General features: G+C 36.7%; 1 protein-coding gene across 14 annotated transcripts in view; it reads right to left on the bottom strand.

The window, feature by feature from the left end:
• BBS9 (Bardet-Biedl syndrome 9) overlaps positions 1 to 22,685 on the bottom strand; it is a 453,760-nt gene that overhangs the window by 255,220 nt on the left and 175,855 nt on the right. For all 14 annotated transcript variants that reach the window (XM_045495275.1, XM_045495280.1, XM_045495266.1 and 11 more), the window contains 3 exons: positions 12,134 to 12,315; positions 6,428 to 6,504; positions 2,632 to 2,685 (listed from right to left, as the gene is read on the bottom strand). In XM_045495275.1, the coding sequence (XP_045351231.1) occupies positions 2,632 to 2,685; positions 6,428 to 6,504; positions 12,134 to 12,315 (313 nt within the window). The remainder of the gene's footprint in view (positions 1 to 2,631; positions 2,686 to 6,427; positions 6,505 to 12,133; positions 12,316 to 22,685) is intronic.

Below are 22,685 nucleotides of genomic sequence, written 5' to 3'. Positions count from 1 at the left end.
CCCCTCCCACACTCATGCTCTGTCTCGCTCTGTTTCTCAATAATAAATAAATGTTAAAAACAAATTTTTGAAACAGAGGTTCTGAGGGGCACCTGGGTGGCTCAGTCGATTGGGCACCCTCGCTTGATTTCAGCTCAGGTCATGATCCCAGGGTCATGGGATTGAGCTCCACATCAGGCTCTGAGCTAAGCATGGAGCCTGCTTAAGATTCTCTCTCTCTCATTTCTGCTGCTCCTCTCCCCTACACTCTCTCTCTCTAAAATAAACTTTTAGAAAATTAAAGTAATAAAATTAAAAAATGAGGTTCAGAAATAACATGCCCAAGATCAACAAGCCAATATGTGCAAGAGAGTTGAAAACCATCACCGGGAATGTATCATAAGAGCTTAGTTTTAAAAGTGAAAATAAAAAATCCTTAAAGTAGTAATAAGCCACTTATAAGAAAACAGACATTCTGACTCTACCTGGCATAACAATTGTTAGCAAGATCATGATATCTCTCATGCACAGATTTATTAAATCCCAACAATGGGCTAGGCACTTTCAAATGTGAATCAAGGAGATGTGTAACAAAAAAAAAAAAAAAAAAAAAAAACCTAGAGGAACAAAGAAGACCAGTGTTTGAGCCAAAAAAAAAAGAAAAAAGAGTTAAAGGCTTGGCTAGATCATAAACCTCATATTTTAAGAGAAAAATAATTACAGAATATTAAGGAGAAAATATAAAACATTAATACAAGAATTTTCCATGTTGTTTTTTGATTCTAACAAAATGAAATATCATCCTTAGGAAATACAATACCAAATATTTATCCTAGATATATAAATATGACTCCAAAGGCCAGGTATGAGCAACCACTCTGCCTTAGTTGCCTGGAATAGATGGTCACGCATCATGCACACATACTCAAGGTAGCCACATCTTCATTCACTTGGAACGGATGGAAAAATTTTCTCAATTAACAGGATTTATTATGATGGAAACTCGCATGGTTATATATCTTGGCTGCTGTTGTTATAAAAGGCTATAAGGAGAGATTTATAGCAAAATTTGTATAGAAACTGTCAGACAGAATCAGGAAGTCATTGTGTCTGCTGTATAAGCCCAGCTGATTTTATGCAATCCTCATGTGTTATGTTCTTTCTCATACTCTTATAATGGCAATAAGGAAAAGAGTGGAGACTTAGTCATTCTCAAATACAGTTTAACTTCCACTAACGAAGGAGAATTTTCCAGTGGTGTCATACCATCATTTTAAGATGGCTATTATTACACATTAAAGCCTAAGAACTGCATGGGAGAGAAACGTGTATTTACTTATAGCAATAACTAGTAGTTGGGCGGGGGGGGGGGGGGGGGGGGGGGGGGGGAGGGGGGAATTAGCATGAGCAACGTCATCTGATTTAAGTACAAGATTTCTTTTTGCGATTTATAGTGTGTTCCTAAATTATTATGTGTGTGTCTGAACAGTATCAGTAGATAGATATAAAAGAAGTTTCTCTATGCAAAAGTCTATAGATCATTCCTGGAACTCTGCAGGGTTTTTTGTTTTTTTTTTTTCTTAAGTGTTTGATTTCTTGCCACTAATACTTTTCCAGACTCAAAAGTATTAATGAGATAGAGGCTTTGATTGGATACGGGGGAGGGAGAACTGGGGAAAGACCACCCTTGTTTCCAGTGGCAAGAATCCAAAAAAATTAGCTTAGGAAACTGTTACAAGATTGGGCTCCCTTCAACTTCTACCAAAGATCCCCACACTTGGGCCACCCGCTGGGTCCAGTGTAAGCGAACACAATTGGTAAAGCCTGGTGCCCTGTCAAGCTCCTCCAAGGACAGCAACCCATAATCTAAGAAAATATAAAGCCCCGTCCAAGTTTTGACTAAGCAAATCGCCAAGATCCACAACTTTTCCTGGCTCCAACGTCTGGGCAGTGATAAATATTTTCAGCTTAATAATGTGCTGACTGATTACCACACTTTAATCTAAATGCCTTAAGAGGGTTCTACATTTGAGTTCTAGTTCTAAAATTCTACAACGACAGGACTAAAAATTTTAACCAAAACCACATCCTTCATATTCTATTTTTTTAGTACTATCAATTTGTCACTACCCTACTTTGTGGCTTCTTCATTTAATATTTTCTTGTTATAAATACATCCATTTAAAGCTAATGCTATGCCAGGTAGATGACTGGAAATTCTTCTCAAACACACACATAATTACACATACAAGAAAGATATTAGCATTCAGGTAATCCCCCAAAATATATATGATGATGCAATCAACTGGTTGGTCTATCATAAATGGTAGGCACATGACACAAGTCCTTTAACATATTCAAAATGTTAATTTTGTTTCCAGAAAAAAGGCCCTGCATCATTTAAATGTAATAGTAAGCATAAGTCATAAGAATTATTAATATTACATAACACTACTATGAATACAATTGTCAGTTTTATATTCGTCGGAAACAATAAAGGTTATCTTTGCTACCCAAAACTAAGGGAAATGTACAAATTTCAAGTGCTTGTTTTACATTTCCAAAAGCTACTTATAAAGTGACAACATTGACAGATGTGATGAAATGTGTAACATTGTTTGCACATTATAGTCTAGAATCATGGCACAATACCTTCACTGTGACTGAAGGGACAAGGTCAGTTCCTACTTCAATATCAGCAGCTTGCTGTAAACACAGAATTGAGAAAAGAAGGGAGGAAAGAATGGATTCAAATTAACAGGTCCGTCAATGAGTAAACACAATGGGTGCAATATATACTTCCCACCATCAAAATAGGGAACAATAAAGGATTTATCACTCTAATGGCAGACTAAAAGGGTCAATGTGGCTTTTTGAATGCCTTCAACTGCAAAGTAATGAACTGATAAAAACCTTTTCCAAAAAAGGAAAGAGAAGGTCACATATTTTGTCAATAGTATTTTTGTCAAACCACTCTCTCGCCAAATTTACTTAAATGTTGAAACTAATTCTATTAATTCATTCTTTATATTATGCAGAAGGGTTCCTTGTATTTCACAGATAAGCATTATGCCATTCTTTTTAGGTCCTTGTATTTTCTTTTTAATTTTTTTTTAATGTTTATTTACTTTTGAGACAGAGAGAGACAGAGCATGAACAGGGGAGGGTCAGAGAGAGAGAGGGAGACACAGAATCTGAAACAGGCTCCAGGCTCTGAGCTGTCAGCACAGAGCCCGACGCGGGGCTCGAACTCACGAGCCGTGAGATCATGACCTGGCTGAAGTCGGACACTTAACCAACTGAGCCACCCAGGTGCCCCGGTCCTTGTATTTTCAACTTGCCAAAGGTATGTTTTATTCTGATTAATACGTGGGGCACCTGGGTGGCTCAGTCCTGTAAGCGTCCGACTTTGGTTCAGGTCATAATCTCACAGTTCATGGGTTTGAGCCCTGCATCAGGCTCTGTGCTGACAGTGGGGAGCCTGGAGCCTGCTATGGATTCTGTGTCTCCCTCTCTCTCTGCTCTTCCCCTGATCATACTCTGTCTCTCTCTCAAAAATAAACATTAAAAAAATTAAAAAATACTAATAATATGTATCTAAGACATGTAACTAATGATATAAAGCTTCAGCGGCCTTACACCTAGAAAATAAATCTGTTTTTGAGCTCATATCATAACTAGGTCACTCTTTGAGCATTAGCCTGGGTTACTTGATCCTACCTTTTAAATAATTCAGAGCATAATATAATGAAGCAAACATTTCCTTATAAGTTATAATTTACATATTAGAGTTCTAGATTGAGAGGAAAAAATGCTCACTCGATAACAGAATAAGAACAAGGGGTAACATTTTCTAATAATACCCACTTGTGGGGAACAATTAAGATCATAAAATCACTAATCCAACCAATGAATAGATCCATTGTGTTTTTAGTTAACTTATTTGAAATTGTTTTACTAAGAAAAACTAATCCACTACTAGGCAACAGGGATTGCTTCAGTGTAATGGTACCAGCATAATTAACAGTTGAGAGATTCAGGGTGACTCAGTGGATCAGTTGATTGAGCATCTGACTTCAGCTCAGGTCATGATCTTATGGTTCATGACTTCATGAGTCCATGAGTTTGAACCCCACATCAGGCTCGCTACTGCTCTTATTATAAAAAGAGTTGGGAGACTCATATTCTATATATGATTCCACAGAAAACCATATATGAACTCTGATCCATCTTCTCAATCCAGAAGCTAGAATAGCAATGCTTGTCTCCTCTATAAAAGACCTCATTGTATTATAAATTATATTACTTTTTAGATGTGTGCTTTGATAATAATGACAAAATAAAATATTTAGCCAAGCTTTGTGCTCTGGTAGAACCTAAAATCCAGGAAATGTTTTACTTTTAGCTGTCCACAGATCTAGAAGAGAAACCAACATTCTCCTGTTTCTTGCTCTTTTCAATCCATGTCTAAACACCCAGATACTTCAAGGACAGCAGTCCTTTGGGAACAAAAAATTATAGCCAAAGAGAAATAGCTACACAAAGACACCATGGCACCATAGCCACATAAATCGTTGGGCTAGTGTTTTCCAATGGGATGAACATGATACTCTCAGGAATCTCTTAAGAAAAAAAAAAAAAACAGTAAGACACAGAAAATGAAACTGGAAAGAGACACCTAGTTAAGAGGAAACAGCCCTCCGAGTTACCAATAGGGAAATATACATTACAATATAGTGCTATTACCTAAGGCCTTTTCCTACAAAGATCAAAAGTTGCTAAAGAAAGGAAAGGGAATTCCTCCTACCAAAGAGCCTGTTTTAAGGGAACCTAGAAAAAATTATGTAAGTTGCCCAAAGGAAAATAGGAATCATTTCCAAGGCAAGAAAATGTGTGTACATTCGTCAGCTAACTAAGCAAAAATGTTCCACTTAGACTACACCCTTCAGGTAGAGTGAGAAATGGTGTGTGCTGAATAGCCAATGTTAAAACAGTGCCTCTACTATGTGACTCAGCTGGGTGAATGTTTCTTTCATATATAGTACTTTTTTTTTTTAAGTATACCCAACTTACTATATTATGGCAATGTTAACGTGATTTTTATCACTGCTTGGATTGGCTCTTTATACTAAGATTAATCTTTGAAAACTTAGGACAAGTACTTACTATATTATGCTCTGATACCTAAATATCGAAGTCATTTCCTAGGTAAAATTATAGGACATGAACTCCTAATACAGTAAAAACCAGTGAGTTTGATCACTTGCCAAAATTGATCAACTTCTGGTTTAGACACAGATAAACTTAACAGATTTGCCCAAACTGCAGACAGTGAGACCTAACCAATTATAATCTAACGAGTACTTACAGAAAACTAAACAAGGAGATGGGGCAACACAACAAAGGACAGGCCCTCCTTCATGCTTCTGGTTTCTCATCTCCATCATTTATATAGCAAAATACACTGAGCACTCATTATGTGACAGACACTAAGGATATGGCAGTGGACGAGACTAGTGGAACGCATAGTGGGGTGGTGGTAGTGATGACAATGATAATGCTAGAACTAAAATGTAATTTGATGATGATGATGATGATGATGATGATGATGATGCTGCTGCTGCTGCTGCTGCTGTGGGGGTTATCATAACAATTCAACAAAGTAGATTCTATTATTATTCCCATTTTACAGATGAGAAAAATTGAGACTAAGAAAATTAAATACCTTGCCTTGGGTCACACAGATAGAAATAAGGAAAAATAATTCCTGGTCCAACTGTTTACTGTTAAACTAACACACAAAGACCCCTCCCCCACCACCACCACCAACATAACCACTATAATGTATTACAGACTGTAAATTAGCAAACCCTGAGCTAGGCCTTTCATAGACATTATCTCTTGTGTGGTATTATTCACCTGGATTGCGATTATCTCAATATTCTGGTACTGAAAAAGTTTTTTTAAAAAGTTGATTAAATGGGGTGCCTGGGTGGCTCAGTTGGTTAAATGTCCAACTTCAGCTCAGGTCATGATCTCACAGTTTGTCACTTCAAGCCCTGTGTCAGGGTCTGTGCTGACAGCTCAGCACAGCTGAGCTGTTTTGAATTCTGTGTCTCCCTCTCTCTCTGCCCCTTCCCAGCTTGCACTCTGTCTCTGTCTCTCTCCCTCAAAAATAAACACTAAAAAAAAAAATTTTTTAAGTAGATTAAGAAAAGCTCTTCTATTTCTGCTCCTTCCTCCCCCTTTTTTAGACTAAAATCCTGCCTAAGGAACTCCTCACTAAGAGATTGGAAATGTTTGTTCCAGAAAATAATAAAGACTAAAAGTTGTTATCCTCCTTAAAGTTTCTATCTGGGACCAGAAATTTGAATCAATACACATTGATCCCAAATCAGCAGAGTCCAACACTACCATAAACCCTTTTAAAGTCTGCAAATAAACCTACAGACACTGAATCAAATTTAGGAGAAACCATGGCAGAAACTTTCAAGTCATCTTCTCTCTCAGTCATGGGCCAGATACCTGTAATTTAAAAAGAAAAATAATATTTAATCATAAAGTAAACCTGTTGTATATAGTTAAAAAAAAAGTTTCTCTATATCATATTATCAAAAAGCAATCCCACAAACATAGTCACAGTTGAAAACTAATACATTACCGAATAAGAAACCTGATGATAATTCTTCCCCGGCTATAATATTTTAAAGAGAAATTATCTTTCTCAAAGTTATTAGCTAAGATGTGACCCCGTGACTAACCAGTGTTGGGAATTTCAATGCCCTCTCCTTAACACTGCTGGTAGAAGCCAAACTAGTACAATCTTTTTGAAGGTAAGTTGGTCAGAACCATCAAAATGTAAAACATATATATCCTGTAACCTAACAATTCTACTCCTTAGCATTTATCTAATACTCACAGACATTCTCAAGGAGGTTCTCGGCTGCTAGTAGCTAATAGAAACAAAACAGGGGCACCTGGGTGGCTCAGTTGGTTAAGCGTCCAACTTCAGCTTGGGTCATCATCTCACAGTTTGTGAGTTCACGCCCCACATTGGGCTCTGTGCTGACAGCTTAGAGCCTGGAACCTGTTTAGGATTCTGTGTCTCCCTCTCTCTCTCTGTGCCTCCCCAACTCATGCTCTGTCTCTCTCTCTCAAAAAAAAAAAAAAAAAAAAAAAAAAAAAGATTAAAAAATCATTTAAAAATAAATTCTTTAAAAAAACAAAAACAACCTGTATCTCTATATTTCTATTAATAGGGAAGTGGTGGACTATCCACAATGTGCAATGATCCAAAGCCCAAAGCTATAAGTAAAAGTGCTATCCAACTTTATACACTGATAAGAAAAGAACTCCAAGATGTGCCTATTTATTACAAAAAGCAATTACATTACATTGTAATGTAGTACAATGGATCTAACATGCACATATTCATGTAAAAATGATTAAATAAACATGAAAAATTTTTTAAAGAATACACAAACACTCTTGATAAAGGTTACCTTTAAATAATCTAGTGGAACCAGGATCTGGGGGTTTACCCTTTTAGTATGATTAGAATCATTTTCACCATATTCATGGTTTTTTTACAACTTAAAATTTCACAATTTAAAAAAATGTTTACAGTGCACAATGAGATATGATGAACAAGTGACAGAGATCCTAAATAAACAGGAAACAATATGTACGCACATGTATATGTGTGTAACATATATGTAATATATATATGTACGTACATATACACACACACACAATATAGTCTGTTTTTTAAAAACAGTGTGTGTTTGTGTGTGTGTGTGTGTGTGTGTGTGTGTGTGTGTGTGTGTATAAAACCAACTACTGGCTCCCACCTAACATGCACTTTCCACTCCTCCTCCTTTGTGGCATAGCCCTAATTCTGCTGAGACATTCACTTTCACCTCAAAGTCATTGGATTGGTCAGATCCAATCATGGTGATTTCATTCCCCTGACCATTTGTTGTTTTAGGCATAAGTGTGGGGCTTAATCCTGGCAGACATGAGGTGAGGGAAGTTAGAAATGGGGGATGCTGGCACAGGCTTCTAGGAAAGCTATTTCCCCATAATAAAATGGGAGACCTGGGAGAAATATCTCTCTTTTCCCTGGAAATCATATTTGCACATAATACCTGGAACTGCCGAAATTACCCCGTGACCCTGAGAGGAAACGTCCTTCACTCACCAAGGATGACTGACTAAAAACATGGAAAGTTCTTGGATGATGCCACAGGAATCAGCTGTCTCACAAAGAGAAGAACTGCCTACGACTGCCATCAGGCATTCCCACCAGTATTGCAATATTCGGTGTAGGAATTTCCATACTTTACGCAGAGAGTACAAAAGACTGTTCACCACCTACCCAATAGCCACTCTTTAGTTCTTACTAAAGGAAGCCCAATTTTATTCTAAACAACAAAGTGCTCAGCTGAAACACTATATTTCCCAGCCTCTTTTGCAGCTTGGAGTGGCCAGTAAGATGTGAGTAGAAGCTGCTCGGGTGTGGCTTCCAGGAAAGATCCTTAAGGGGGCTGACTCAGCTGCAGATGTGAGGGCAGGAGTTCCAGAAGCCTTCCTGGACCAATAGATGACCCTGGGATAGAAGGAACTGGAGTCCCTGATAACAGTGGAATTGCCAAACCAACCCTGGTCTGCCCATCACTGGACTTCTTTTCCATGGGAAAGAAATAAACCTCTGCCTTGTTTAAGCCACCTTATTTGAGTATGGTATTACGTGCATCCAGACATAGCCCTAAACAATACATCTCCCAACAAGGTCACCAAGCACAAATACTTCTAGTACTCAATGGTAAAGACAATTTAGTTATCCTAGACTTATTTCCAATGGGGTACAGACTTTCATTTATGTGCCCCTTTCTTGGGGCGCCTGGGTGGCTCAGTTGGTTAAGCATCTAACTTCGGATCATGTCATGATCTCACAGTTCTTGAGTTCAAGCTCTGTGTCTGGCTCTGTGCTGACAGCTCAGGGCCTGGAGCCAGCTTCGGATTCTGTGTCTCCCTCTCTCTCTGCCCCTCCTCCACTTGAGCTCGCTCTCTCTCTCTCTCTCTCTCAAATAAACATTAAAAACTTAAAAAACACACACAAACTATATGCCCCGTTCTTACTGTTCTCTTTCCCTTCCTGAATACACAACTGTGTAGGAGGCTATCTCAATACCATACCCATTCCTTCACACCCACCCCAGCAGAGAACATGATCAACTGGCTAAATCATAAGAAACGTCTGTCTTTGAAAGTGCCTACCGACAGATGTTGTTGACTACTGGTAAAAGAAATGCTAGGCAGGATTCACACTAATGAGTATGAAAAGCTTCAAAACCCATGAGCCATACAGAAATTATTACTATAATTTCATGCTTACAACATACATTCCTCATATAAGTTACACACATAAAATCAGCTTCAAAAACACTTTTATTACAGTAGATAATATACACCATGTGTACAACAAAATGTACTCTTTAAATTGGCTTTAAATTTTGCTGAAACTCTTGCTTTGAAGAAATAAAAAAGCTCTAAGTACTGAAAATAATCCACAAGACTGTGAACTTATTTTTGCAAGTTAAAGTCACTATACTAAAATAAGTGGCATTTAAACGAATAATGAGGTCATCAAAAAGTTCAGAGTTTTAACTTCTCATAATCTTCTGCAATGAAATGATTTGGTGCTTTTATATAATTACAGGTGTTTTTTTTTTTTTAATTTTTTAACCTTTATTTTTGAAAGAGAGAGAGACAGAGACAGAGCACGAGCAGGGGAGGAACAGAGAGGAGTCACAGAATCCGAAGCAGACTTCAGGCTCTGAGCTGTCAACACAGAGTCTGACGCGGAGCTCGAACCCATGAACTGAGAGATCATGACCTGAGCCGAAGTTGGACCCTTAACTAACTGAGCCACCCAGGTGCCCCTAATTACAGGTATTTTAATAAACAAATATACCACAGTTATGTAAGGTTACACAATACTAAATGTTTTCAATATCTGGAAATAGTATATTTTAAAAGTCCTCTTTCTTACAAGTTTCTCTTTGGGTTTTTTTGTTGTTGTTAACTGTTGGTTTTTTTATTTTGTTTTGTTTTGTTTTTTTGGTAAGACTAAATGATGGCAAAGAAGGGGCAGGGAACTTTAAATATTAAGTAAAATTTGAGGTTATGTAAATAATGAACTTTACACCAAGTCTGTGGGCACATCCCTAGCTTAATTAGCAGTTATTTCAAGTACACAGAAGGATCAAGGTAATGACAACTTTAAAAGTAGCCCAACCCTTCTCACTCAAGGGTATCACTATGGTCACAGAAAAAAACTTTTAGCTGTAAAGGATTTTTCTGAGAACTCTTTTACACAATTGAGTGTTAATCAAAATATCATTAGCACATAGTTTATGGGAAGGGCAAAATCTCAAGACACAAAATCTAATGTGAAAAGCCACATTAAATTTATTTAATGAACTCTGGAAATTTCACATTTCATATATATGCCACTCTTCTCCAATTATATTTTTAAATGACAAAAAGAGACTTATAATTTCATTAATCCCCAAAACACCAGTATCAAAAATGGGGGGGGGGGGGAATTGTATATTGCAATGTGACACATCCAATGTTAACCATTCGCCATTTGACAGGGGGGCTGTAGACAACAAACAGGTTTTCTGTAATTAGAGGTACTTAAGAGACCTAAGTTTCACTGGTTTACTTTCAAAACTTCTAAAAGGACATTGTGAAGGCAAGGCATAATAATTTGACTTTAATCATCATATTTTTAAAATATATTATCTAAATTCCTCTAAATCTGTCTTGGTAATGGAGACTCAAAAATAGTTAAATCTAGTAAAGTGATTGGATCAGGATTAAGATTGGCTCTGGTGTTTTGATTGGCTTTTAATGCCCTGCGCTTTTATTGTAACTACTTGTTTTAACATTTCTTATGTGAAAATAGTTCATATTTTTTCTCATTAAAAAAATACTTTTACCTGACTGTGAGAAGAAAACTTAAAATAATGTTTTTCACATGTCCAATTAAACTGCAAGATTGGTATTTTATTTCTCCTTTTAATTTACAATAAAATTATACCCTTGTGAATCTCAAAGTAAGATAGTATTGAGTTGTTCAAAACCCAGAAACTGAAAATATCAGCCTCTGACTCATTAGAAATCAGCATACTGCAGGCTACACGCCATTTAGATGGCTAATTAACTGCAGAGCTAAATTATATCGCAAAGCTACAAATGACCACCGTTTTAGCAACCAAGTGGTAACTCATGTACTGCTTTGGTTTCTTTTAAAAGAAGCAACTAAAATGTTTTCAGGGATATTAGAAGTTACTAAGTGACCACCCTAGAGTATAATGCTCTTCTCATGTCCTGAAACCACTACCCAAATAATTACTTTGTTCCTTTCTTAAGAGTTTAAAGAAAAAAATTAGATAGTACTGTCCCTGAAACACACTAACAAAAACATTACCTTAAATAGGATATTTTTTTCACAAGCTATAAAATACAAACTAAGTACAAAGACCTCGTAAGCTAAACAGCAATACTGTTTTTACAAATATGATTTTTTTTTTAATTTTTTTTTCAACGTTTATTTATTTTTGGGACAGAGAGAGACAGAGCATGAACGGGGGAGGGGCAGAGAGAGAGGGAGACACAGAATCGGAAACAGGCTCCAGGCTCTGAGCCATCAGCCCAGAGCCTGACGCGGGGCTCGAACTCACGGGCCGCGAGATCATGACCTGGCTGAAGTCGGACGCTTAACCGACTGCACCACCCAGGCGCCCCTACAAATATGATTTTAATTAAGCCTGGAGGAGAAATTTAACTAATATATTCAAAACATTATCCACATATAAATTTTTTTTTTTTTTTCAACGTTTATTTATTTTTGGGACAGAGAGAGACAAAGCATGAACGGGGGAGGGGCAGAGAGAGAGGGAGACACAGAATCGGAAACAGGCTCCAGGCTCTGAGCCATCAGCCCATAGCCTGATGCGGGGCTCGAACTCACGGACCGTGAGATCGTGACCTGGCTGAAGTCGGACGCTTAACCGACTGCGCCACCCAGGCGCCCCTATAATGAATACTAAAATCACATAATACAGAATTGCAAATGAGATACCTTGCGATTTATTAACATCTTTGATGATTTTCTGAAGTTCTTTCAATTCTATATCAAGTTCTTCATAGTGTAGTTCTCTAGATTCAACTTTTGGAGCTTGGAAAAAAGAAGGGTCTGTCCCCAGGTATGAACACTGCAAGTGACCATCATCACTCAGAGTGACTATCACTCCCTTTAAATCACTACAAAGAGAAAGAGAAAATGAGATATAATTCAAATTTTTGGTGTAGTTAGACTTGACCAACTATATTTTTATTCAATTCAGCTTCAACATGCCATTAAGAAAATGACCACATATCTATTTCTAAAGTTTTATATCAAAGACTCAATTCAAATGTTTTAAACATGATTTATATTTATATAAGCACTCCCAATGTTAGGATTCATTTTACAGGGGGAGAAGAAAACCTTAACAATTCTTATAATAGCTGTCAATTTGGGGGACCTAACAACATGATAAACCATGCTCCAAGAGCTTTTCAAGTAACTGTATCATTTAATCCTCGCTCCAGCTTCCACTTGGCAGATTCATAATAATCATGTGAACACTTGTGGAACTACAGTGGATCAAGAGCTGGTCTACGGGCTGGTGAAGACCATGGCTGAGGCACAGGAGCAAAGACAAGACAATCCGGGGAATGGTGAAAAATGCTAGTGAAGTAAGGCCTCCAAGACCTTGAAGAGAAATGCACTCCCTGATCTTTTCCTTTTCCTTCTCTATACCTTGGGGACCTGTGTTTGTGCTTTGCCCAGGGACCCCACCATAGCTTCCTTTACACGCACTGCTACTCAAGCAGCCACAGTCATTCTTGCTCTCGACTCTGAGGGAGAAGTATCCCATTTTCTCATTTCATGGCTCTTTCCCCACCACTCTTCAAATCCTGATTATCTCTGTTCCTCCTCATTCTTTTACTCTTCCTTCTTCATCAGGCTCCCTTATCTCTTTTTTCTTTTTTTTTTTTAATGTATGACACCACTTATTTTATTTTACTTTAAATATTTAGTTTGAGAGAGAGAGAGAGAGAGAGAGGAGAAAGAGACAGAGAGGGTTTGTGGGGGAGGAGGGGGGAGATTCCCAAGCAGGCTCTATGCTGACAGCACAGGAGCTCTATCTCACGAACCCATGAGATCATGATCTGAGCCAAAACCAGGAGTCAGTCACCCAACAGACTAAGCCACCCAAGGGCCCTTCTTTTTTACTCTAGAAACTAGTCCAAATATATAAATTATACATAAAGCTAGGATACTATTTTTAAAAGTTCTAAGGTTTCCTGAACTTGCTATTAAAAGAATTTCATTGAAATGAACACTATTTGCTTCTTCCCTAGCCTACTCAGAAGAAAAAAGAAGTCAACATTGTCATAAGTCATTTTGAGGTGATACATAAGGAATTTGTCTGATTTTCTTTTGTTTTCTAATGGTCTTTGATTTAAAAAAAAAAAAAAAAAAGATTTCTGGGGCGCCTGGGTGGCTCAGTCGGTTAAGCAAACGACTTCAGCTCAGGTCATGATCTCACAGTATGTGAGTTTGAGCCCCACATCGGGCTCTGTGCTGACAGCTCAGAGCCTGGAGCCTGTTTCAGATTCTGTGTCTCCCTCTCTCTTTGACCATCCCTCATTCATGCTCTGTCTCTCTCTGTCTCAAAAGTAAATAAACATTAAAAATAATTAAAAAAATTAATTAATTTTAAAAAAAGATTTCTAACCCTGTTCTAAAGATTAAATATTAATCAAAATTAACAGAAAATTTGAGAGAAAAATAACTTGAAAAAAATGTTGCAAATTCATCTGAAAAAAAAGGATGACTTATACAAGTCTAAGCCTTATTCAGAATAAGTATGAAATCTTAAAACTCCTCAATTTTGGATCATGGCAAGGGGTCAGCTCATTACTCTAAAGGCTTAACTTGGTTTAAAGTAGATATTGTCTTTCCTATAAAGTCACCAGCATCCACTTTACCACCTGTCTTCAACACAACATTCTTTTTATTATTTTTTTTGAAAAGTTTAAATACTATGTATGTATATCCAGTTCTTATATTTGACACAGAAGTCAAAAAGTGCCTCAATTTTACCTCTATTTCTTTAGGTTATTTCTGCTTAGAACTAACATTTTCTTTTAAGTTTTTGTTTAAATTCCAGTAAGTTAATATACAGTGTAATATTACTTTCAGGTGTACACTATAGTGATTCAACACTTCCATACAATACCTGGCACTCATCTAAGCAAGTGCACTCCTTAATCCCTATCACCTATTTTACCCACCTCCCCATCTACCTCCCCTATAGATACAACATTCCTATACGTATACTTTCTCCAGGATTTAATTTAGGCATGGTCAGTGCCACATAGTCCTCTGGTATGACTTCAGAGAAACAAAAAATAAACTGGTATCACAGACTCAACAGCTAAAATATTAGACTAAGAGTCAGGGACCTTAGGGTTAGGGTTCTAATTCTGGCTCTGCCCCTATATAGCAGAGTCAACTTAGAGAAGTCTTCCTAAATGTTCTCTCTAAAATGAGAAAGTGAGACTATATGATCCTCAAAAATCTTTAAGTCTTATGAACTGGTTCTGTCAATCTAGCTCAGAAAATAAGCACTCCCAACATAAAATTATTTTCCCAAAATATAGTGTGAAAAGCAACCCCATAGCACCTCTGAGCTGTACTCTTTCTTTGCAGGCAGCTGAAGCCACCTAGTGGCCACAGAAATCCTACCTTCCAGTTCTGAGGAGCCCATTTCAACAGGGCAACCCTCTGTCCCTTCTGAGTTATGACTGTGGTCTATTCCCCATTCTCCAACCCCACTGAGGTCTGGAAACGCAATGAGTCTTCAGGAAACTCTAGAACACTAAAGACAAGATCTTTGGCTGGCTTCTCAGAGAATGAGATCATCAATTTTCTTAATACAAAAGAGTATTTCCATTTTATCTTCACCCTTTGAGTGGTCCATAATATATGAAACCTAGTATGACCCAATACAAGTATCCCTCAGTATCCAAATTTATTTGGTCTTTAAGTTGAATAGCTTATTATTGAATCAATTTTGTTCCATTGTTTTACACAGCAAGTATCAACAATTTTGACACAAGAGATTTATCTAAAAATGCATCTAAACCTATTAAGTTTCTGAGTACAGATAGAAAAAGAGTTTGAATAGTAGTGCATACATTTCTTTCTTCAGACTCTAAAAAATATATATATTACTACCACTCAAACTGCCCGAATATAAAAGGGAAGAGCCAGGCTTGGTCTTTCCCTCATGGGAAGAATTAAACAAAGGTCACCAGAATGTCTTAACAATAAATTATAAAATTTAAAGCAATTTATTTTTTCTTCAACCGCATCTGACTCACCACATATACTTTAGATAAAATAACAGAAATTTAGACTTCAGATGAATTCATTTAACACTGCACAGTTTATTCCACAGGAACTAGAATAAGCTCTAAAAATTCTAAAATAAATGAGTGGAATTTCTGTCTAAAACACCTATGATGGAACAGGCACTTTGACTCTGGCCTATAGCACTACTTAATAAATAAGTAATGTCATCACTTGGTATCTTAAATCAAAGAACAAATTTTAAAATATATGTATCATTCCTAAAACTAAGCCAAATTTAAGTATAAAGAGAAAAAAGAAAAACACAATCAAGATTTTTTAACAATCTCTCTACTTAAAGAACATTTTGTTTAACAATATTATCCATTTGAGTTAATATGTAAGGTTCTGTGGATGATGGAATATTATGCTGGAGGAAGTCATCAAGTAAATCAAGTAATGAGTACACTACTACTTTTTTCTTAACAGTTAACATCGCCAAAACTAAGGTCCCCACATTACTGGTCCTTGAAGCACATCAGCTAACCCAAGGCACCAAAATAATGTATTTTATGAAGAACCAAGGTCAAAGATGTTATATTCCTAGGACACATAATAATTTTGTGTATTTAGCAATGGGGCATGAAAATAAACAACAGAGTTTGCTCAGGAATCTGAAAGTAATTGTTTCATCACTCAGTAAACAGATCCCTGCCTTAACAATACATTTGACCAAAATTCCAGATGGATTTTAAAAGTTAAATTTTAAAATATGAAACTACAAAAATATTTATCTGCCCTTGGGATGGAAAGACCTTTTACTGCAAGAAAGTAATGAAGGAAAACTACAAAGGAAAGGATCACTAAATTAAACAACAAAAAAAATTTTAAACGTGTTATATGCTTTAAAAAATATAGTAAAAAAGAACAAAAGACAAACAAACTGGGAAATCATTGGCAACCAATGAAAACTACATAATTTAAGTTGAAACATATGACATTGTGAATATTCGTTTTTGACCTATAAAAACCATCTTATATGTTTCATCTAATATCTAAAGAACTCACAAAAAAAAACCTTACAAATCAATGAAAATGAGATTATGTTCCAAAAGGAAAAGGTAAAAGGAAATGTACAATTCATAATTAAAAATAAGTCAGGGGTGCCTGGGTGGCACGGTCCCTTAAGTGTCCGGCTTCAGCTCAGGTCATGATCTTGCAGTTCCTGGGTTCCAGCCCCACAGTGGGCTCTGTGCTGACAGCTCAGAGCCTGGAGAGTGCTTCAGATTCTGGGTCTCCCTCTCTCTGCAATCCCCACGCCCCCCTCCCCATGCTCTGTCTCTCTCTCAAAAATAAATGAACATTAAATCTTTTTTAATAAAAAAGTAAAAAAAACTTTTTTTAACAAAAATAAGTCAATAGATGAAAAAATTTCAAAATTAAAGAAATACATATTTTTAAAATTATTCTTAAAAAGCTGTATTTGATTATTGAATACCTTAAACTAGAAAACATTGTGTTTAATAATCAGTCCTGCTGTTACAAAAGGTACACGAAGATAAAAACTCTCATACACTCCCAATGTAAATGTAAATTTGTTAAATACGCTGTTAGTGTTCATTTTAGAAAATCAAAAGCCTTAAAAATGTTCATTGCCTTTTACACAGTAATCGACTTCCACAGTTATTAAGGAAATTTAGAAACAACCCAAATGGTAGGAAAAAGAGGAAATATTTTTTAAAGCATAGTGTATATATAATGGAAAATTGAGAAGCCATTAAATAGCTATATATATATATAGATAGATATCTATATATAGATATATGGAGAGAGATCGATTTGGTCAACTCCGATATAACATTGCAGGTTCTATGGCACAGTTGGAAGACAGTGCTGTTACTATGCATGTGGAAGCAAAACAAAGGTAGAAGGCACAGAAGCTGAATCCTTACCTACAAGTAAATCCTGGGACATGGAAAAAAACAAAACAAAAAGGGCAGACTCTGGCTTTGGTGAACTCACTCAGTCTTACTACTTGAAATACCCTTTTTGTGCCAGCTCCCATATTTATATCTCCAGACAGAACTGTCTCTAAGTCTAGCTGTGTACATCCAGCAGCCTACGTGACATCTCCACTTGGAAGGCCAGCCAACAGCTGAAGTTGAACATAGCTACAACTGAGTTCCTGATTTTGACTCCTCCCCTCCAACTCAAACCTGTCCCTCCCTCAAGCTTACATATTTCCAAGACAAGGAGATGTATTAAACATTCAGTGAAATAAAGAAGTCCACAGTGGCTGGAACAAAGATAGTTCAGAGGAAGATTAGGTAAAGACAGGGCCAAGAAATTACACAGAGTTAAATCATAGAGTCTCTTGTAAACTTTGTTAAAAATTGTGCATTTTATCCTCAAGCAATGGCAAATCACAAAAGGTTTTTAAGTATAGGAGTGAGGAGTGATTCATCTTTGACAAAGATCTCTTCTGGCTGCAATGCGGAGAAACCACTCTGAGTGGAGTTAATATATTAAGTCTAGGTGAGGAAAGTGGTGGCCCATGAAAAAATGATGGAAATGGAGAGAAGGGGATAGATCAAAACATATTTAGGAGGTAGGACCACATCATTTCAGTTAATCCCCCCAATAATCTTATGAGGAAAAAACACTGCCTCTACTTTACCAAAAAAAAAAAAAAAAAAAAAAAAAAAGAATGAAACCCAGAGAAGAGAAAATAATAGACCATGGTTACCTGGAGATAATAAGGAGAGAAGCAGAGGAGCAGAAAGCTGCAGGCTGTCTCACTTCAAATCAGAAGCAATGCACTATCACATAGTGGCCCACAATAGATAGTAAATGATGCTTCATACAAATGATTTTTTTTTAGAGTAGACTATGCATTCAGCACATATAAAATGCTAAATGTATTTAACAGAATTGTGTTTTAAATACAGAAACTACAGAAGGGGGTTCATTTCATTATTTTTCTAAGCATAATACCTAAGTATTAAAGAATCAAATATGAAAAATAGGGATGCCTGGGTGGCTTAATCAGTTAAGCATCTGACTTAATCTCAGCTCAGATTGTGAGATCAAGCCCCAAGTCCGGCTCTGTGCTGGGTGTGGAGACTGCTTGGGATCTTCTTTCTCTTCCTCCCCTCTGCCCCTTCCCCGTTTGTACACATGCACACACACAAGCACCTCTCTCTCAAAAATAATAATAATAATAATAATAATAATAATGATAATAATAATAATAAAATAAAGAAAATATAAAAGGAAAAGAGGCCAATTCTACACAAAATGTCATGTAACTGATATTTGCCTTTAATCTACAAAGTTAAATATGAAATTATTATAGTTATTTCCTCATGTTGAAATGGTATTAGCTGACACACCTGGTTGAATTCTATAGCAAGAGCACATTTGATACCATTTAGAAGTTGTTATTGTCAGCAGGTTCTGACTTTGTACATTCAGAAAAAATTTAAAATCTCTTGATGAAAGTTACCAAATGTTAAAATTATCTGATTTTAAAGTAGATGAATGAATATCTACAGAATCTAACAGGGATGTGGCTCTCTCATTAGTTTTTGTGAAGACAAGGATGTCTTAAACAAAAAAGAAATAATTTTCATGTTAGAGATACCTCAAATTATAATTACTCTTATGATTAAACCAGCTTTAGATTCTTTAGTGCCTCTACCAAACTAACAATGAAACAGAAAACAAAAGCAGAGAGCGCACAATTTTGTTCTACTTTCTTTCTTATTTACCTCTCATTCTACTGTATTTCATTTACTAGACATTCATTCATTAAACATCTTCAAACACCTACTATATGCAGGATACCATCTGAGGTGCTACAGAGCATGCACAAATTAATTGAAACCAGAAATTAGCTCAAAAAAATTGCAAGCCTATAAAGGAATAAAACATGCTCCCTGATAAGAATAATATGACATGGAAGACATAAGTGTCATAAGACAATTATAAAGTACTTTAGTATTCAAAAGTAGCAATGTCGTTTCTAGCCAGGAGGATCAGGGAAATTTCATTGATGGAAAATGAAACTGAATCTGGAACACTGGAATAGCTTATTTTTTTTTAAGTTTATTTATTTATTTTGAGAGAGAGAGTGCATGCGAGAGCGAGGGAGGGATAGAGAGACAGGGAGAGAGAATCACAAGCAGGCTCTGCAAGAGCAGCACTGAGCCTGACAAGGGCTTGAAATCATAGACTGTGAGATCATGACCTGAGCCAAGATCATGACGTGAGCCGAAACCAAGAGTTGGACACTTAACCAACTGAGCCACCCAGGAGGCCCTGGAATATAGCTTATTCTTCAGTGATTGTTTTCTGAAACCTGAATTAATTCATATTGTGATTTGGAAGCAAGGAAATGATATCAATAGAACCCTGAGGTGGGTTCATACTCAATTTTTGTTGCTACCTGAATGCTCTGAACCTCCACACAGCCACAAGAAAGCAGAGTACGTGTCAGCACACGATGGGCCATTCTTCTGCTGTCCTTCACAGCCCAGTTTGCACACATGTCCTGCACTGACAGTGTTTCCTATGGTTTTGAAGATCAGTGTGCACTTTGCTCTGGTCTCCTCAACACTTCCTTCAAGCTACCCTCACCTTTCTATTTAAAAGTAAAGTCCTATTTTATTATGATTATTATTATGGTTTCTTTTTTTCTCTTTTTCATTTGGTGGGTTTTGTTTTGCTGACTTTTTTGGTGCTCCAATTACAAAATTATATAAATTTTAAGTGATTCATCTCATGAAAATTTATTTTTTAAAATCTTCTTACTGGTATACCTGAAACTAATGTTAACACCGTGTATCAACTATACCACAATTAAAAAAAAAAAAAAAAACCTCTTGCAGCTAATTTGTAATTTATGACATTATAACATAAACACTTGTAATATTTGAACCTATTAAACTTAGAGAGTAGGTATAAAGAATATCGAATATGAAGGACATGAGGGAATAACAACACGGAAGGATAAAAGTTCAGACTACATATGAGAAAGAACACAAAGCCTGAATGTGGAACAAGTGAAGGCATTTTGAGCAAAAATATGCTTTAAAAAGATATATCTTAAAAGACTTAATATAGCTTAAAAACAGAAAGGTTGATTCTCACCAAAACGACCTATAAAATCCCTCAGCTTTTTTTTTTTTTTTTTTTAAAGAAACGAACAAGCTGAGGACGCCTGGGTGGCTCAGTCAGTTACGAAAAGAAACTCTTGAGGGGCGCTTGGGTGGCTCATTCGGTCACGCATCTGACTTCAGCTCAGGTCATGATCTCACCATCTGAGGTCAAGCCTCATGTCTGGCTCTGTACCCACAGCTCAGAGCCTGGAGCCTGTTTCGGATTCTATGTCTCTGTCTCTGTCTCTCTCTCTCTCTCTCTCAAATAATAGAATATATCCAACTTGGGGCGCCTGGGTGGCGCAGTCGGTTAAGCCTCCGACTTCAGCCAGGTCACGATCTCGCGGTCCGTGAGTTCGAGCCCCGCGTCAGGCTCTGGGCTGATGGCTCAGAGCCTGGAGCCTGTTTCCGATTCTGTGTCTCCCTCTCTCTCTGCCCCTCCCCCGTTCATGCTCTGTCTCTCTCTGTCCCAAAAATAAACAAACGTTGAAAAAAAAAAAAAAGAAAAAAAAAAAAGAATATATCCAACTTTTTATTTCCAATTTTATTATGGTTTTCTAATATCCCTTCCATATTCCTTCTAATTATCAAATAATAAAGCAATGTCAAAAGTAGTGGGAAGATACAGTATGCAGGTGGTAGCTGCCACCTGACACTGAGCCCTCCGTGTGGACACACCAAGAAAGCTACTATGCAAACATATTCTCTCCCATGGAAAAGAAGAAAGTTTTCTAAACAACAAGTTTAACACAATAAATTTTTCCATAAGTAAAACTAGACATTGGAGTCCTTCCTTGACACATGAAAAAAGACATGATTCTATGCCATGATTTTCCAGTGTATTAAGCCCGTACAGGAATTAAGTCAGGCACTAAACAAACCACCTGTGTATTTTTAGCACATATGTGCTGAGTTAATTTTGCAGTTTTTAAAAATAATTATGCCTTGTTTGTCCTTTCCTGCATGACTGTCTCTCAGGCAAAGCTTCAAACCTGCCAGTTGTTTTTGTTTCTTTGTTTTTTGTTTTTAAAGATTTTATTTTTAAGTAATGTCTACACCCAACATGGGGTTCAAACTCATAACCTAGAGGTCAAGAGTCACATGCTCTACCAAGTAAGCTAGCCAGATGCCCCTAAGGCAAAGATTCATACCAATATACTTTGATATACTTAGCTCATACTGCATATGAAAATTTAGGTCCCAGAAGAATCAAATGTAGACTATAAATTTCCCAACTCACAATGAGGTATTTTTTTACCCACCATTCCATGTTGACTTCCCAAGAATGAAAAATTTAGAACAATTTCTAAGGGGCAATTTGAGGTTTATGTAAATGGTTTTCAGTTATTGCTATCTATAATTAGCCTCATGATAATCCAGAGCTCAATTATTTAATGGGAGAGACATGGTAATTAGAGTGTCTAAGAAGAACAAGTAAAATGTGGGAGCCAAGGCCAGCTTCCAAAGATATCAAAGTGGCAAAAACTCTGCAAAAATAAGTTGTCACAGCAAATTGCAGAAATTACAGAGGTTTCACTGGGGAGACAGAACAAAATATCTCCTGTAGTAATTTCAAAGCATCAAGAACTCAAGAGATCAGCCTGTTCTTTCAAAACTTCTTTCAAATTCTTATTAGACTTACTAGAAAGTCAACACAAGACTACATACTGAATCTAATTATGTTCACAGACTAAACAAGTAAATTGCTAACCAGAAAAAAAAAGACGTAACTCCTTAGAAGTGCCTAATTTGCACTGGGGAAGCAAATTATATTTATAAGGATTTGACTCAACTCTAACTTCTTTCATTACTGAAAAAAATATGTATTTATTTAGCACCTACTATATTCAAGCACCATTCTAAATGTTAAAGATAAGCAGTTTACACTGGTCACTCCCCTCAAAGACCTTAGAGGACAGTGGGCAACACAGACACGTAAATCAAGCAAGAATGTACAAGGCACACTCTGATGGATAATGGATGTAAGCAAGGGAGCCAATAGAAACAAACGAGGGGCACCTGGGTGGCTCAATCGGTTAAGCGTCTGACATCGGCTTAGGTCATGGTCT

This window comes from Leopardus geoffroyi, chromosome A2, assembly GCF_018350155.1.
Source record: "Leopardus geoffroyi isolate Oge1 chromosome A2, O.geoffroyi_Oge1_pat1.0, whole genome shotgun sequence".
NCBI classification, from domain to species: Eukaryota; Metazoa; Chordata; class Mammalia; order Carnivora; family Felidae; genus Leopardus; species Leopardus geoffroyi.
The sequence above is the reverse complement of the archived record's forward strand: the minus strand, read 5'-3'. Positions and strand labels throughout refer to the sequence as shown.